At 64.1% G+C, this 15,373-nt stretch overlaps 1 protein-coding gene across 7 annotated transcripts in view; it reads left to right on the forward strand.

The window, feature by feature from the left end:
* Nucleotides 1-15,373, forward strand: part of GSE1 (Gse1 coiled-coil protein) — a 233,661-nt gene that overhangs the window by 189,481 nt on the left and 28,807 nt on the right. For 6 of the 7 annotated variants that reach the window (XM_039227433.1, XM_039227418.1, XM_039227426.1 and 3 more), the window contains exon 2: nt 15,067-15,285. The exons of the other annotated variant lie outside the window; for it this stretch is intronic. In XM_039227433.1, the coding sequence (XP_039083364.1) occupies nt 15,069-15,285 (217 nt within the window). In that variant the 5' untranslated portion in view covers nt 15,067-15,068. The remainder of the gene's footprint in view (nt 1-15,066; nt 15,286-15,373) is intronic. 7 annotated transcript variants of the gene reach the window in all.

A 15,373-nucleotide genomic window follows, 5' to 3' on the forward strand; every position in this document is an offset into this window, starting at 1 on the left:
CTCTCCTCCCCGGCCAGGTGGATGCGGAAGCCAGCAGGCCCGGTTCCGCAGAGGGCAGCCCCGTCCCGACCCCTGGGCGGGGTGTCGGGGGTGGGGGGGGAGGGGGTGCTGATGGCCGGCGCCGGGTCACTTTGCGAGAAAGGCAAGGTAGCGGCAGCTGGGGGTTGACACCTGGCACTTTTCTTTCTGTGAACCTGGGGAGCCTGAGTCGAGCTGGTGAGCAGTGGGGGAGGGGGGGCTGCCACCTGGGGTCAGCCCCGCCTCAGCGGTGTGGGGGGATCTCAGGGGGGAGCTTGTGAGGCCTGTCCTGGGTCCCGGCACCGTCCTGTCTGGGGTCAGGCTCAAACAAGGCAACAAGGCTGCCCTCTGGTGCAGGCCCTGGCCTGTTGGGGACAGCTTTCAGGGTCCTGGTTTGTCAGTGTTGCAAAGGGCTCGTAGATCCCCAAGCTTGGTTTTCTGAAATTTCTGAGCGGCCAGGTGTCCCTGAACCCCGCTAAGCCACAGCCTCTGGGTTTCTGTCCTAGGCTAGAAAGTGCTGGAAGTCCTCCCTCCGGCCCCCGTTAATTTTAAAGTGCAGACGACCCCCTAAGGGGTGAGCAAGCCGGGGCACTTGGAGCCCCGACACCAGAGCTCGCAGCCAAAAGAGGACCTCAGGTGGCCTTTGCAAAACCGCCCCCTCGGGCAGCCCTCTGGCCGCCAGTAACTTGCCTGTCTTTGGGGAAGTTCCGGGGCTTCAGATCCAAGAGATCAGTTTCCAAGCAGACGGCGCCCGCCTGAGCAAAGTCTGCACAGCGCCACTCGGTGGCAGACCTGAGTCCTGCACCCCCAGCCTCGGGACCTCCCCGGCTCCCTTAGTCCCCATCTGCCCTTGACCCTTGGGCAGGTGGTGTCCTCCTTTCCTGCTCTGGAGAAGGAGGGGCCTCTGGGCTCTGAGTCCCTACCTGAGGGGTGGGTGCTGGTGGCTCCTACTTTTCCAGAAGAATGCAGGTGAGTAAGACCTGGCTGCTGCCTCTCTCCTTGCCGCAGGGACTCGCAGGGGCTTGTGGGCTCAGCCAGCACGGCCGGTTTTTCCTGGCCCCATCTGAGGGCTTGGAATTCCCAGCTTGGGTTACTCGAAGTCCACACTGGGCTGGGGCTGGGTGGTAGCACGTTAATTATCTCTGTTATGGCAACACAGGCTGCCTCCAAAGCACGGGGCTGCGGGGCGGCCGCCGGCCCCCGCCCCCCGCCCCCTCCCCCTCGCGCTGCCAGAGCTGTTTTTTAACCTGCAGGGATCCGTGTTTCAGGTGACATTTCAGCTTGGCCACCGTGCGTTGATTCCCCCGCCTCTCTCCTCAGAGCGCGGCACGGCCCCCCTCCTCCCCCCAGCTGCCAGCTTCACTTCCCCACACTGGCCCTTCTCCCCGGGGCCGAGGCCACAGGCGGGAGGTGACGTTTCAGAGTGTCCCTGTCAATGAGAATTTATTGAGCGCCTCCTATGAACCCAGCCGGCGCGCTCGCTGCTGGGAGGCGTGGGGACAGATAACGCGGGAGCAGCCCTTTGCACGCCTGCCAAGACTTAAGCCAGGGGCCTGTTAATCTCCCTTCTGCAGCTTCTGCCCGGCCACCAGGCACTTCTTGCTCAGTTCCCACCCTCTCGGGATGGACCCACGCAGCGCCCCCCCCCCTTGTGTTTGCACAGCCTGTCCCTCTCCCTGGCATTCTCCAGGCAGCTCCAAATCTCCGGGGGCCCTGAGACCAGCCCCCCTGCCTGCCCTTCTTGAGGCCTTGAGTATGTTCCCAGGTTCAGAGGGGAAGCGACTCTGGGGCCAGAGGAAGTGAAAGCAGCGGCTGGGGAGCACGGGGTGGGGGGGCCCGGGGGCTGCAGATTAGGGGGAGGGGTCCAAGAGTTGGCAAGCATCTGTGGCAAAGAAGGGATCTGGTTGATCTGGAGGCTCTGTGGGCCCCAGTGGGATTTGGGGGTTTAGGGGGGTGCCTCCTAGCTGAAGGGTTGGGGGAAGCAGGAAGCCTCCAGGTGAGGGGGCTCACTCTCGGCTGCACCTGGGGACCTTTAAAACACCCAGGCTGACCTGTGGCCAGTTAAGCCCAGTCTCCAGAGGTGGGGCCTGGAGGGGGCGCCTGGGGGGCTCAGTCGGTTCAGTGGCCGGCTTCAGCTCAGGTCATGAGCTCGCGGTTTGAGTTCAAGCCCCGCGGCAGGCTGTCTGCTGTCAGCGTGGAGCCCGCTTCAGATCCCGTCTCCCCCTCTCTCTGCCCCTCCTCCACTTGGCGTCCTGTCTCTGTCTCTCAAAAATAAACATTTACAAGAATGCGTTTAGAACATGGGGCCTGGACCTCTGTATTTTATCCCCTGCGCCCACCAGGTGACGGCGACATGCAGTCAAAACTCAGCTAGAAGGACCTACTGGTGGGGGGCAGGGAATGGGGGTCAGGAATTTCCCCATTTAGGGGAAGGTGGGCTGATGCTTTTTAAGGAGAATGGGGGGGCTCCTGCCCAGGAAGCCTTTTGCCCTCGAATTGGACGGGCCACCCCTGTGAGCCAGAGCAAGCACCCTTGGGGGCTGGCATCGCCTCGCCTGACCGGGGGAGGTGGTGGAGAATCACAGCAGGCTTGGGGGCCCCAGGGTCACGGGCTCCGGGCCTCGCGTTTGCCCAGGTGGGACCCTGAAGGTGATTCTTCCCCGGATGAGCTGCTTGCTCTTCTCCTTCAGACGCGGAGTTGTATTTGCATGGATGGCTTCCGTGCCTGTCTGGAGCTCTGGCCAAGCCTTCTGGAGCCTTCTGGAACTGGTTCCTCCAGCTCGAGAACCTGGCATATGTGTGGAATTACACGTTGTAGTGTCGTTGGGGCTGCCAGACCTGGGCGCGGGGCATCCCTCCAGCTGCCTCCCGTCTGTACGCGGGGGTGCGGAGACCTTCCCCGGCTTGAGGATTCGGATGACACGTGTGCCGCGCACCTGCTCCGGAAAGGGCACCTGCGGGGAGAAGCTGGAAGCCTTAAGCCCCCCGGCGAGTGGCCGCTGTTCTTGACGAGAGCCTGGAGGGGGCGCCAGGGTGGCAGCGTCCGCCTCTCTGCTTCCCTGGGCCTCCGTTTTCTCGTCCGTAAAATCGGATGGCAGCTGCGTCCTCAGGCGGTTGGAGCGCAAGTGCTTTGTTAGGAAAGCTCAGAGCGGCGCCTGGCACCGAGGGCTCCCGTGCGAGGGTTTGTCAGAGAAAACACCCCGCCGTCTCTCCTTTCCGGTGACGCCAGGCTTTCCTTTATAAAACCTGGAAGGCTCCGCGTTCGCCGCCCTGCGTCTCGCAGTTGCCTGGTGTAGGGAGGGGGCTGCGGCCACTTTCCCCAGTGACGCTCAAAGGCTCAAGATAATCAGATCAGCCTTTGCTGACCCTCCGGGGCTGGAGCCGCCCCCGCCCCCACGGCCTGGATCCGTTTTCCAGCCGGCGGCTCGTTGCCCCTCCCCCAGCGCTGCCCTTCCTGTGCTCAGGTGGCCGGTCTGTGGCCACAGGCAGCAATAAAGCGAATCGATCGGGGAGCCTCTGGTCAGGGCTCTATCGACGCCGGACGGGTTAAGCCGTCCGAAGGAAAAGCTGTGTGTCAGGACCAGGCCTCAGCGGGGGCTGGGGGGGCTCCTTTGTGCCAACCCCAAGTCTTGGCTCCTGGGGTGAGCCGGGGCACCGCCTAGCCTGCCCCCCGGGCCCCGCAGTCTTCGTGTGGCACGTGGCGCAGACTGGTATTGTCACGGTCGTGTGTTCCCGGGAGGGCCTGACTGTGAGGTCAGGGTTAACCCCATTTGACCATTAGCTGGGAGAAATGAGGCCCCAAGGGGGCTCCCGCTGGACGTTCTGTCGCTGGTAACTGGTAGAGAAGAAGACGGCTGAGGGATGGCGGTGGCTTCATCCTGCTGAATTCCTCCCGTGCAGTTACCTTTTTGTTTTTGTTACTGTTGTGTGTGTGACGCTTTTGTTACTATTGCACACGTGAGCTGGGGGTTCTCTCTGTTCTTTGAGGAGACCAGGTGGCCAGCAGGAAAGCTACGAAGTTTGAATACGTGCAAAGCCAAAGTGCTCAGCTGCCTGCCTGGGAACACGGAGGGATTTTGTTAGTTTATTTAGAGAGAGAAAGAGAGAACGTGAGTAGGGGAGGAGCAGAGAGAGAGAATCCCAAGCAGGTTCCGCACTGTGCGTGCAGACCCCTACCTGGGACTCGAACTCACAAGCCATGAGATCGTGACCTGAGCAGAAGTCGGACGGTTAGCCGACTGAGCCCGCCAGGCGCCCCCACGGGAGGGACCACGTGGGGAGTGCGGGAAGGCTGGTTGCCCCCATTTCAGAGCTGAGAAAACTAAAGCTCAGTACTTGCCCCCCCTCCCCCCGCATGCCTGAGGCCTCAAGGAGGGTTTCCGGTCAGCCTTGCCTGAGCTCCCAAGGGGGCTGGAGGAGCACCGGGAGTCAGTTTCCGGGCGCACTGACCTCCGGGCCCTGCCTTTCCGAGCTCGTGTAGACGTTCAGCATCTTGCAGTTTTCGCCTAACTGGTGTCTTCTAACACCTTGAAAGACCGGCGGGCCGCCTTACTAGGGTCGCCCGTCCCTGACCCTGGAGCCTGTCCCTCGGGCTCAGACAGTGCATTGTGCATTCCCCTCCCCCCACCCCTGGAGCTGGTTTCCGAGTTGAAACTCATAGGCCAGTGTCCAGTTCCTCTTGCTGTGCTGTGGGGGGGAGGGCGGGAACTGAGTCTGCAGCCGGGGTCCTCTGCACACTTGGGGGTTTCCTGCTGCAGATAACCACACCCCCACCATGGCGCCCCCCCCCCCATAACAGGTGCGTGCCCACCACGGGTCCGGCCTGTGGCATCGTTGCCAAGAAGGGGGCGGACTGAGGTGTGAGGGTTGGACGCCCTTGGCTCTCTCCCCGGGCGGCTCTGCGCACCTGCGGCGGCCCGGGCCGCTTGGGCTTCTCTCTCCAACCGAGAGCGACTGCTGACCCCGGGAGCAGAAGAAAACCCCGCATGCAGCCAGTGCCCGTTCCTCACGGGCTTCTGCGGCACCCACGGGGGCCCCTCAGGGTAGCCTGGGCAGGCTCTCGCCTTGCGCCCCGGGAGGGCGGGGTTCGCAGTCCTGGGGGCGAAGCCTGGCACCCAGAAGACCCCGGTTCTGGGCCTTGGCTTCCTGCTGACCCCCACGTTCCCGGAGGGAGCTGCGGACGGGTTTGTGCTTTCGGAAGTAAAGGATTATTTAGGCCCATGCAGTCAGCTGCTCGGCAGTTGATGGAAGACATCTGGGGCCAGGACGCCACCAGCGTGGCCTGGCGTGTGGCAGGGTTAGGAGGGAGCTCATGGCTCACGGTGACTGTTTGACGAAGCTTTACCTGGTGGCCCTGTTCCCGGGTGCATTTTGGCCACAGGATAGTTACCGGGGGGCAGAGGGGCACTTAGTGCTGTCTGGGCATAGTACGCAGGGCTTTGAGGTTGGTAGACGAGCCCAGGGGGAAGGACCATTAGAACTTGAAGGTTTCTGGATCCACTTCTTGATACTCTGTTTTTCGGCCTGGGTGTGTAGCTTTGGGGAGAGGGTGTTGATACCCAGGGGTTTGATGCATAAGGAGCCTGTGTCCCAGGAGCCTGTAACCTGTGTTCACAGACATGCCTCCTATGGCGGCCTTGCGTGAACTTGGTAAAGAAATGCACATCCAGAAACCAGTAGGCACGTTTTCAGTGGGAGAAGCTCTCGTCTGCCGCTTTGGGCATCGCGATAACGGGCATTTTTACAAAAGCAAAAATCTTGTTTTGTAATTTGAGCAGATGCTGGCTTGAGTGCGCTGGCTTTGAGCCAGGTGAGGCCCCCCATCCCCCCCCCGCAGCTGACACAGGTCGGGATCACGGCCTCCTTCCCGGTGGGCCCTCGCCCCTAAATCTGAGTGCGGAGGGGTCGTTGACCTCTTCTGCTGAGTCAGGACGCAGTGAAGGTGTGGCTGACACCTGGGCGGAGGGTCCCGGCCGCCGACACGCTTGTCCCGAAGCCCCCGTGGGGTGAGACGCACGCAGTGCACTGCACACAGACCAGCCTGCGACAGCAGGGTACAGTGGGGACCTGGGACACTGGGCTGGTGGCTTCTCATTTTGTAAGAGAAACTGGGATCTTCATTTTGACCTGAAGCCTTTACAATTGTCCGTTGATTCCCACTGAAGCAACGTGACGTCAGGCCACATAAAAACAGGCTGATGGGTAAAAGCAGGCCCTGCCCAGCCTCTGCCCCAGTCCTTCCCCCCATCCCATCACAGATGGGGAAACTGAGGTTCGGAGCATGCAGGGACCTGCCAGGGCCCACTGAGAGGTGGTGTGGGAGCCAGACTGGGGGAACTGGTCCCCTGGCTGGTTTCTCAGCCACAGTCCAGTCCCCTGCCTCGGCTCCTGGGTGGTCGTGAGCCCCCAGAGCCGCCCCCACCAGCCCCGTGCTCCCCCCCCCGCCCCCCGCCGTAGGGCCTGGGGGCTGAGCACCTGTGTCTCCCAGTGCAGAGCGCCTGCCTTGTGCAGACAGCTTCTGTCAGCACCTCCTCGGTCCTGAAGGGACGGTGTGTCCACACCTCCGTCACCGGAGGTGTCAGGCGGGGGCCGCTCGAACACCGCCTCCGGGGGCCCACACGACTGCCGTGAGCAGCAGGAGGCAGGGCCCAGGCTCTTTTCGCTGCTTTTCAAAATCTGGACACCCCCCTGCCGTCCCCATCAGGTTTATATCCATCTAGAAGAAAGACTTGGCCTTGACCCTGTCCCCGTGGCCTGCTTCCCACCTGCTGCCCCAGGGAAAGTTGGAGGCTCTCAGTGGCCGCCTCCTGGCTCGGTCGGGTTTCTTCTCTCCTTCAGGCCCTCTCTCCTCTGCTCTGCACACGTTTGACCCCCGCCCGCTTCCCGCACCCCTGTGCCTCTGGAGTCCACTGAAAGGGCTCCTTTGTGAGCGGGACTCGGCTCGGACGTGGCCTGGTTAGCTCAGGTGCCAACAGGCACATAAAAGGGTCCCAGTCCGGGGTTGTCACCTGGGCCTCAGGTGGCACCAGGGTTGATGCCCTCCAGCCAGGAGTGTCGGGGGGGTGTCCCAAAGTCAGATCCGTGTTCCCGGGCTGTAGGCCGACAGTAAGATGGGGGTGGCACGGACGTGGGCGCTCTCCAAGGATCAGCAGTCACAGGACTGGGGGCTGCTCAACGGGAGGTGACCCCCCCGTGACTGGCCCTCCCTGGTGTCTTCTCATACTTTTTTCTAAATTTTTTTTTGACGTTTTTATTTCTGAGAGAGAGAGAGTCCGTGTGAGCAGGGGAGGGTCAGGGAGAGAGGGCGACACAGAATCTGAAACAGGCTCCAGGCCCTGAGCTGTCAGCACAGAGCCCGACGCGGGGCTCGAACTCGTGAACCTGAGATGATGACCTGAGCCGACGTCGGTTGCCTAACCGACTGAGCCCCCCCGGGTCCCCCTGTCTTCTCGTATCTAAATAGAGGTTGCCAGTACTGCAACAGGGAAAACGGGTTTCCGGTCCCAGCCTCTTGGGGTGCAACCCTGGACCAAGGTGCGACTGCCTCCCCGCCTCAGCTTACCCGTCTGTAGAGTGGGAGCAAGGCGGGCCCCTCGGGGTAATCTGTGGAGGGGGGCTTCCTGGCCCTGAGACGCCCAGCGGCCGCCGGCCTGCAGGAGCTGCGGAGAATGCACAGGCGTGGGGCGGGAGGGGTCGGCCTGGCTGCCCGCCTTCCGTGGCTCCGTCCCTGGCCCTGCCCTGCCGCGTGACTCTGGGTGGCCTCTGACCTCACTGCCCGCCCGGCTCTGATCGGGAGTCCGTGCGTGATGCTCCCGGCAGAGCAGTCCCTGCATCGGCGGCTCCTGGGCTCCTGGGCTCCTGGACGCCGGGCTCGGCCTTGACCCTGGCTCTTGGCCTCTTCTTGCTTCATTAATGTAAGCCTCCCCGTCGCCGTGGTTCCTAGCCTCTGCTGCGCCTCAGGATGGCCGGCCGCCCCCGCCGCTCGAAGCCCGTCAGCTGTCTGTCCAGGCCCCTCCAGACGCAGCAGCCGCTTAGAGCAATCGCTGTCAAATGTCGCTGCCATCTGTTGCCTGACTTCTGTCCGTCGCACCCCCCGCCCCCGGCTTCTGGCTCTCCTGGCCTCCTGCAGTCATGACCCTCCACCCCAGACGGTCCTTAGTGGCCTGTGGCTCCCACGGGGAGGGGCACCCTCCCAGGAACTCCCCAGCCTCACCCTGGGTCTCCCCCGGGGCCCACACCCCTCAGCTGCTACCTGGTCCGCGGGCGCCGAGTGACGCGTGTCGGGGCGGGGCTCTGCCAAACGCTCCTGGCTCCTGTTTTCCCTAGCGCTTGGATTCCACGCCCCACAGCCCCGCCCCTCCCCCACAGTACTCTGGCCGCGGGGGGCGCTGGAGAGAACCCTAAACGTCCCCCTCCCACCCCCTGGTGCGGCTGCTGCGTGGGCATTCTGTGACCTGGGCTGAACCCCACTTAGGGTTCACGGTCCCCAGAAGTTAGGTTTGGAAACCACCATCTCTGTGGGGGTGGGGCTCCCGTTGTCATCCATCGGGGTTCCTGGGGGCCACTTTCTGGAGGAGCTCATGAGCGCCTGCCTCTGGCACACTGCTGAGTGACAGGTCTGCGTGGGCGAGGGAGCTGCCCCGTTACTGTGGGGGCCCCAGGGTCTCCCGTGGGCGCTCAGGCTGGTCCCTCCCCCCCCCCCCTCCGCCTCCGGCTCTCCTCTCTGGTTCCGGTCAGGGTCCCTGCCTCGCCGCGCCTGCTCCAGCGGCTAGCGGTGGCTTCGGGGCGGCATGCCAGCTCCTGGGGCCTTAGCCTTGGCGGCTTAGTCCAGTTCTGGGACTTGGCACTAGAAACAGGCCCCAGTTCCCTTAGACACCTGCAGCCAGAGGGGCTTGTCCTTTGTTGGAAAAGGACGTCAGGCCTAAGCAGGCCACCCCGTGCATCCAGAGAGCAGCAGAACCTTCCTGAGTGCCCCACCCCCACCCCCGAGAAAAATCGCTTCGTGCGAGTGAGCCCAGAACACGCCGAAGGCAAATAAAATAATGAATTTATTATGCAGGCGCACAGGCTCCCAGGATCATGTGGCGCCCACACCGCAGCCGCCCACCCATCCCCGTCCACGTCCCCACGGCCGGGGGCCTCGGCCTCGCTCGGGCTGCAGGACAGCACCCCTTTGGGGGCGCGGGGATCACCGGGCAGGAGACTCCAGGGCCCCGTATTTGTCCACAAACATCTCTTCCCGGGGTGATGAGAAATTACCAGGAGAGGTGATTAAAGAATCCAAGTCCAGATTGCGCACGAGGGAAAGGAGAGCGAGGGCCCTGCTGGGCGGGGCTCTGCGGGGTGTAATTACCCCAAGGGGGGCCGGCGGGGGAAGGGGCGGACTGGTGCTTGAACCCGGAGCCAGCAGAAAATTCATCTCAGCTATTAGCTTGTAATTACAGAGCACGGAGGGAGCGGGCCGAGGTCTGGTGCCGCGGAAGAGCCAATGAAAGGAAGCAGTAATTACGGGGTCTGCGGGGGGCCGGGCGGGAGGCCCGGGGCTGATTAATAAGCCCCTCCGCCAGCTTGCAGAGGAGGGAGCGAGCTGGGACCGCGGCTAATGGGGTGTTAGGGCCTCACCCCCATTCAGATCGTGCCCTGGGAGCTTGGGGTCCGTTCTGTAGATGCAGGACCAGTGGGTTTCCGGAGGGCAGCCTGGCCGGCCCTGCACTTGAAGTTTCCTTCCTTGCCTTTTTTTTTTTTTCTTTCTTTTTTTTTTTTTTTTAAGTTTTGTGCTGCTTCCGGCCATGTTAGAAACGCAGGCAGAAGAGGAAAAGTATTGATTAAAGACCCCGTGTCGGGGAGGGGAAGACCGGGCTTGTCTGTGGAGCAGGGGCCGGCCACTTTGTGGGTGCGGATGGCCCGGTGGGGTTTGCTCCTGCCCTCAGCCTCGGGCGTAGCAGTGTCTCAGCTGTGCTGGGCCGCCCAGAAAGGCCCGGGGGCGGGGTGGGGGGTGCGTCCTGTCCCCTCAGTGACAGGGGTCCCGGGAGCGGTCGACGTGACCTCTGGTCGGATCTCTCTTCTCCTGGGGGCCGGAGGGGGCTGCCAGTGGGCCCCGTGCGTGATGTACACGAGGCCAGGAGGCCACGTGACCCGGCCCGCCCTGCTCAGCGCCACCGTCCCTGCCCCCGCGCCGCCCCCGGCCCTGCGGCCCTCATCCATCATCCGCCTTCCCGCGGCGGCGCTCACTCCCAGCTGTTAGGATAATGAATTTACATGAGCTGATAATGTAGACAAGAATTCAGTCAATGGCCAGGAGCACAGAAGTTAATAAATACCCCTCTAATGAGGGCACGGGGAGCAGGTGCCCCATGTTCCCCCAGGGCTTCCTGAGGTGCGGGCGCCACCCCAAGGCCCACCCTCCCCTCGGCCCACCCGTGGGGACTCCATCGCAGCACCTGCCGTGGCCTCAGCCAGAGAGCACCTGTGTGGGAGGCCCGGCTCGGCCTCCCGGGGCGGGGGCGGGGGGGAGGGACAGAGCAGCGTGTGGGCTCTGAGGTGACCCCAGCCTGTGACAGGGGCAGGGTGGGTGGTGGGCCCCCCTCCGAGGCTGGTCGAGCCATTGTACATCCAGGGTGACCCTTGACCAGGTGTCAGGGCCTCTGAGTTTGGCCTCTGCCTTTCCGTTCTGGGCTCAAGGGCACTGGTGGTCCCTCGGCCCGCCCTCCCGGCTTGCGGGGGACGGGGGGGTGCGGGCATGCGCAGGCCATGCCGAGAGCAGTGCTAATTTTAGCTCCTTAATGAAGTGGCTGGGTTGGGATTCTATTTTCAGTGACCTGACATCAGCAGTGGCTCTCCTGGCCCACAGCGCTCTGGGACCCACGGCGACACCACAGCAGAGATGCTGGTGGTGGGGGGGACCCCAGGAACTCAGGGGGCTTCAGCTGAGCCCAGGGAGCAGCTGCCAGGCTCTGCGGGGTGGGGGGAGGGCGGGTAGGGGGCCCTGGCAGTCCGCCCCCCCAGGGACCCCGGTCAGCAGGCAGGGCCCCCTAGTTCCCTCGGCCCCTGCACCCCGCCAGGGGAGGCCCTGGGCTGGGGGGCGCCCGACTTCCTGCGGGCGTACCCACTTCACGTTGGTGACACCCCCACACACGTTTTTATAACTCCTGGTTCATCGCAGAGACGTTACAACGTAGACGCAGGGACAGAGTGAGGCCTCTGCTCCCCTCGCTGCCACTGGAGACCCCCAACACCTTAAGGGGCATGCGGTGTTATGGGGTCTGGCCTGGGGTTCGTCCTGTGGCCACCGACTGCTGTCCCAGCACCTCCGGGCCAGCGTGCCCAGCACCGTCAGCTGGCGGTCACAGCAGGTCCAGCCGGGTCACCAGCTGGCCAGCGTGTCACACGGCCACCGAGCAGTGACCTCGCAGCTGCTCCTGGGCCTTAGGGACCGGTCACCGGGATGTGGGATAATCACGTTGCCTACACCCCCTTCCCCACCACTGGTCCCCTCGTCCCCGCCTCTGACGTCGGCGTGCCGTGTGGGCTGAGGGGCAGAGTGGGTTTGGATCTGAGTCCAGACCGCTTTCGCATAAACAGGACGCAGGTGCCGAGGTCCAGCGAGCTCAGCCCCGCCATTAGCCATCTGTCGGCCCTCGGACCCAAGTGTGTCTTCCCCCATCTGTGAAATGGGCACCGTGACGCCTCTCTGACAGGACTGGGGATTACAGACAGGTGGCTGGCTCTCCAAGGAGTATGGGAACGGGGAGGGGGTGCTTGATGGTCTCTGATGGCGACGGGGGCCCACTTTGGAGACTGTGGGTAAAGTCATAGAGTTTGCAGGTGGTTGAACTTCTTTGGCTCCAAGAAGGAAGAGGCGATGGGGAGAGAGCTGGAGAGGGCAGCCTGGGCCAAAGGAGCGTGTGGTGGCACCGTGCTGATTATCCAAAGCAGCGTCACAAACTCTTCCCAGACGTAACCCACATTCGGGGATTCGCGGTGGCTCAGCGGGGTGGGTGGGGCTCAGAGTCTCGCGGAAGCTGTCATCCAGCTGCCAGCCGGGGGCTGCATTCTCATCTGAAAGCTCAGCTGGGCTGGGGGAGGAGCCGTGGCTTTTGTCTGGAGACCTGGGAGTCCCTGCAGCCTGCTTGAGCACCCTCCACTCAGGTGATTCAAGAGGGCGAGTGGGTGGCACGCGGCCGCGGTGCTTCTGGTGGCCTGTCCTCGAAAGTGACAGACCACATCTTCCACCATACTCTGCTCATTAGAAGGAAGTCCGAAAGTCTGGCCAGTGTTTGGGAGGAGGGGATTAGCCTCCACCTCTGGAAGGGATTAAGAGCACAGACCTCGTGGATGTGATTTTGAGCCACTTTGGTGAAAAGTATTTTAGCTGTGTGTGTGCGGGCGCATGTGCCTGCCTGTTTCTCCCTCCTGACCAGGTGTCACGGTCAGGCCTCGGGCCGGTGCTGCGTGCGCCCAGGTGACAGCGTTCCCGAGTCCTGGGTGTGCTGCTTCACCGTGTGGCCTTGAGTCACCGGTGTGACCAGGACTGGACTGTGAAAAGCTCCCAGGATGCTCTGCGGTCTGCGGGGCAGGTGCAGGGTGAGTGGTCGGTGGTGTGCCGGCTGCTTCCGGCCCGTTGTGAGGCCTCTCAGGAGGTGACCCAGCCAGGTGTAACTGATGTCCCCTGGGGTCCCTCCTCACTCACACTGTGTCCCCAACAAAGTGGCCCCTTCCCGGGCGCGTGCTTCTCCAGCACCACTGGGGCGAACTCCCCCTCAGGGGCTCCGTTTTCCCGCGTAGCCCCTCCGACCGGCGTCTACACTCCCCGGGACGGCCATCGACCCGCCGGGTGTGGGTGCAGAACAGGACCCGGGGACGTCCGTAGCGCCCGCATCAGCCCGTGCGTCAGTCAGCCTCCACCCGCTCAGGAACGCCGAGCTGGCTGTCTGCCCACGGTGTGTGTCCCAGGGTGCGCAGTCCCCAGCCCGGGGAGGGGACAGTGACACGGGCTTCTGGTCCTCCAGGGGGCAGGTGACACAAGCCCCGAAGCTCGTGTCCTGCTCTGCTGAGACGGACTTGCGTGGCCTGGGCCAGGCCCCTCACTCGCCTGGCCCCGCAACTCTGCCCCTCCCTGTGGGCTGACAGACCGTGTAACAAATGGCCTCTGGTGTGTCACGCACACTCTGAAGTCCTTTCACATAAGTCAGTTCCTTGAATCCTCTCAGGATAACCTCACGAGGTAGGCTGTGTCTTAACTCCATTTTGTGGACAGAGAGGCAGAGTGACTTGTTTAAGGTCACGCAGCTTGTGCTTAAGGTCACGCAGCTTGAGGCTGCTGAGCAGGATTCAAGCCCCAGGTATCTCGCAACCGAGTGAAAGGCAAGCTTGACCTTGAGGCCCCCACTTCCGTACTCCGTGACCAAGGCCACACCTACCCTGCCCCCCCCCCCACGCTGTCCACTGGAGGAGGAGGTGAGGCCGCCAGCGGAAGCCTGGGGTCAGAGTTCAGGGCGTGGCGTGCATCGTGCTCCGTGCCCTCCAGGGCCTGGCCTGGTACTGGGCTGACTGAGAATGACCCGTGTCTGGGACCTATGTTTTCTGGTGACCAGGCTGCTGGGGAAGGGACGCCGCCGTGCCCCCCCCCCCCCAGGGTTGGGTTCCTCTGCCTGGGTCGGTGCCGCCTTAGCCACTCGGAAGGGCAGTGCCCCGCCCCCCAGGTGGAGGTCCTTTTGTTCCGAGGCACCAGCCTTCACCCGAGAGACGAGAGACGTGTGCCCCAAGCTCACCCCGCCTCGGTGCTGGCTTTGTGAGCCCGCCCCGTCTGGTAGGGGCACAGCGGTGCCAGCGCCATCCGGCTCCCGGGGACCCAGGCTTCGGGACGTGTGCTCGGTCCTGCGGCCGCCTGCCCCCAGCCGGGCCCCTCTTCTCGCCTGCCAGCCCCGATCCGGTTAGACTCCTCTACACTCTGCAGAATCCGGCAGAGGCGAGGTGGGCTCTGCACGCCCCTCGCCGCCACCCGTGGGAAGTGCACGGTTTTGCCCGGTTATATTCTCGAGTGATCTACAGTCGCGCCCCCCTCCCCCGCCACGACCCCCGGGGACCCGTCCTCAGGTGGCTCTGCGGTGTTCCTGACGCCTGCCCTCCCAGGTGTCCATCTGGGGTGTGGGAGTCCATTCGCTGCTTCCTGCACGGGACCTGGGGCCCCGCCAGCTGCGAACAGCTGCAAAGCCATTGGCCTTGATTTACTCCCCTGGAAAGCACCTGCGGCGAGGGGGCGGGGCCGGGCCGGGCAGGTGGCGCGAGAGGGCAGGGATGTTAATGGAAAACTTATTTATGGCTACGCTCGCTCTGCCGCCTGAGAGGGAGCTGGGCCTTCATTGATCTGCCACTGGGGAGGCAGTTCAGCCTCCTCGATACTTAGACAGGACTCGAAAGGCTGGGGGCACGCGGGAAGGTGGCCGTGTCGTCCCCCGTGGCGCCTGCTGTCACCCGGGCGGGCGCTGCGGGACGCAGGGATTCCCAGCCATGGTGGTTGAGGTCTGCGGTTCTTCCGTCCTCAGCCTCCAGGCAGGGGCTGCGGGTGACCGGGCCCCTCCCCCACGTCTCCCGCAAGCGCAGCTGGGGCTGTTCTCCGAGGCACCTGCGCAGGTGGATGCCTGCCGGGACCCCGAGTGGCAGCGGGGTGGGCGCTCCCGCCTGGGGTCGCATCCTGGGTCCGTGCTGCCCAGCACGGGGGCGCGAGCAGAGCGAGGCCCTCTCCCTCCCTGCCGGGTCCTTGTGGTGAGGATGCGGCCGTGCCTCGCCGTCCCTCGCGCCCGGCTCCGGGGACGCTGGTGGGTCTTCCGGGCTGTGAGATCACGCTGTCCTGGGGCCCCGGGGACACCGGAGGCTCTGACTACGCGCCTGGGGGGGGCCGCTCTGCCCCGCTTTGCCTGTCCCGCCGCGGCCGCCGGGTCTGCGCTGCCCCCTCTCGCTGCATGCTGCTTGCCGGCGCCGGGCCCCACCCCTGCTCTGGTGCTCGGCCCTCCTGCTCTGGGTGACCTGGTTCTTCTTTTCCTGTTTCAGGCATGAGCCATGAGCCCAAGGCCCCTCCGCTAGGGATGCTGTCCACCGCGGCCAGGACCACCGCCGCCGTCAGCCCCCTCACCCCCTCGCCGCTCGATGGCGCCCTGGTGCCCAGCGGCAGCCCCGCCGCCAGCAGCGCGCTGTCGGCCCAGGCCGCGCCGTCTTCCAGCTTTGCCGCCGCGCTGCGCAAGCTCGCCAAACAGGCGGAGGAGCCCAGAGGTAAGAGGCGCGCGGCCCCCTCCCCCGCCGGGCCGAGGAGCAGGTGCAGCGGCCGGAAGCGGCTCGGAGACGGGGGGGGGGGATCGGA

Source organism: Hyaena hyaena, unplaced genomic scaffold (genome assembly GCF_003009895.1).
Source record: "Hyaena hyaena isolate Hyena2069 unplaced genomic scaffold, ASM300989v1 scaffold_1, whole genome shotgun sequence".
Lineage (NCBI taxonomy): Eukaryota > Metazoa > Chordata > Mammalia > Carnivora > Hyaenidae > Hyaena > Hyaena hyaena.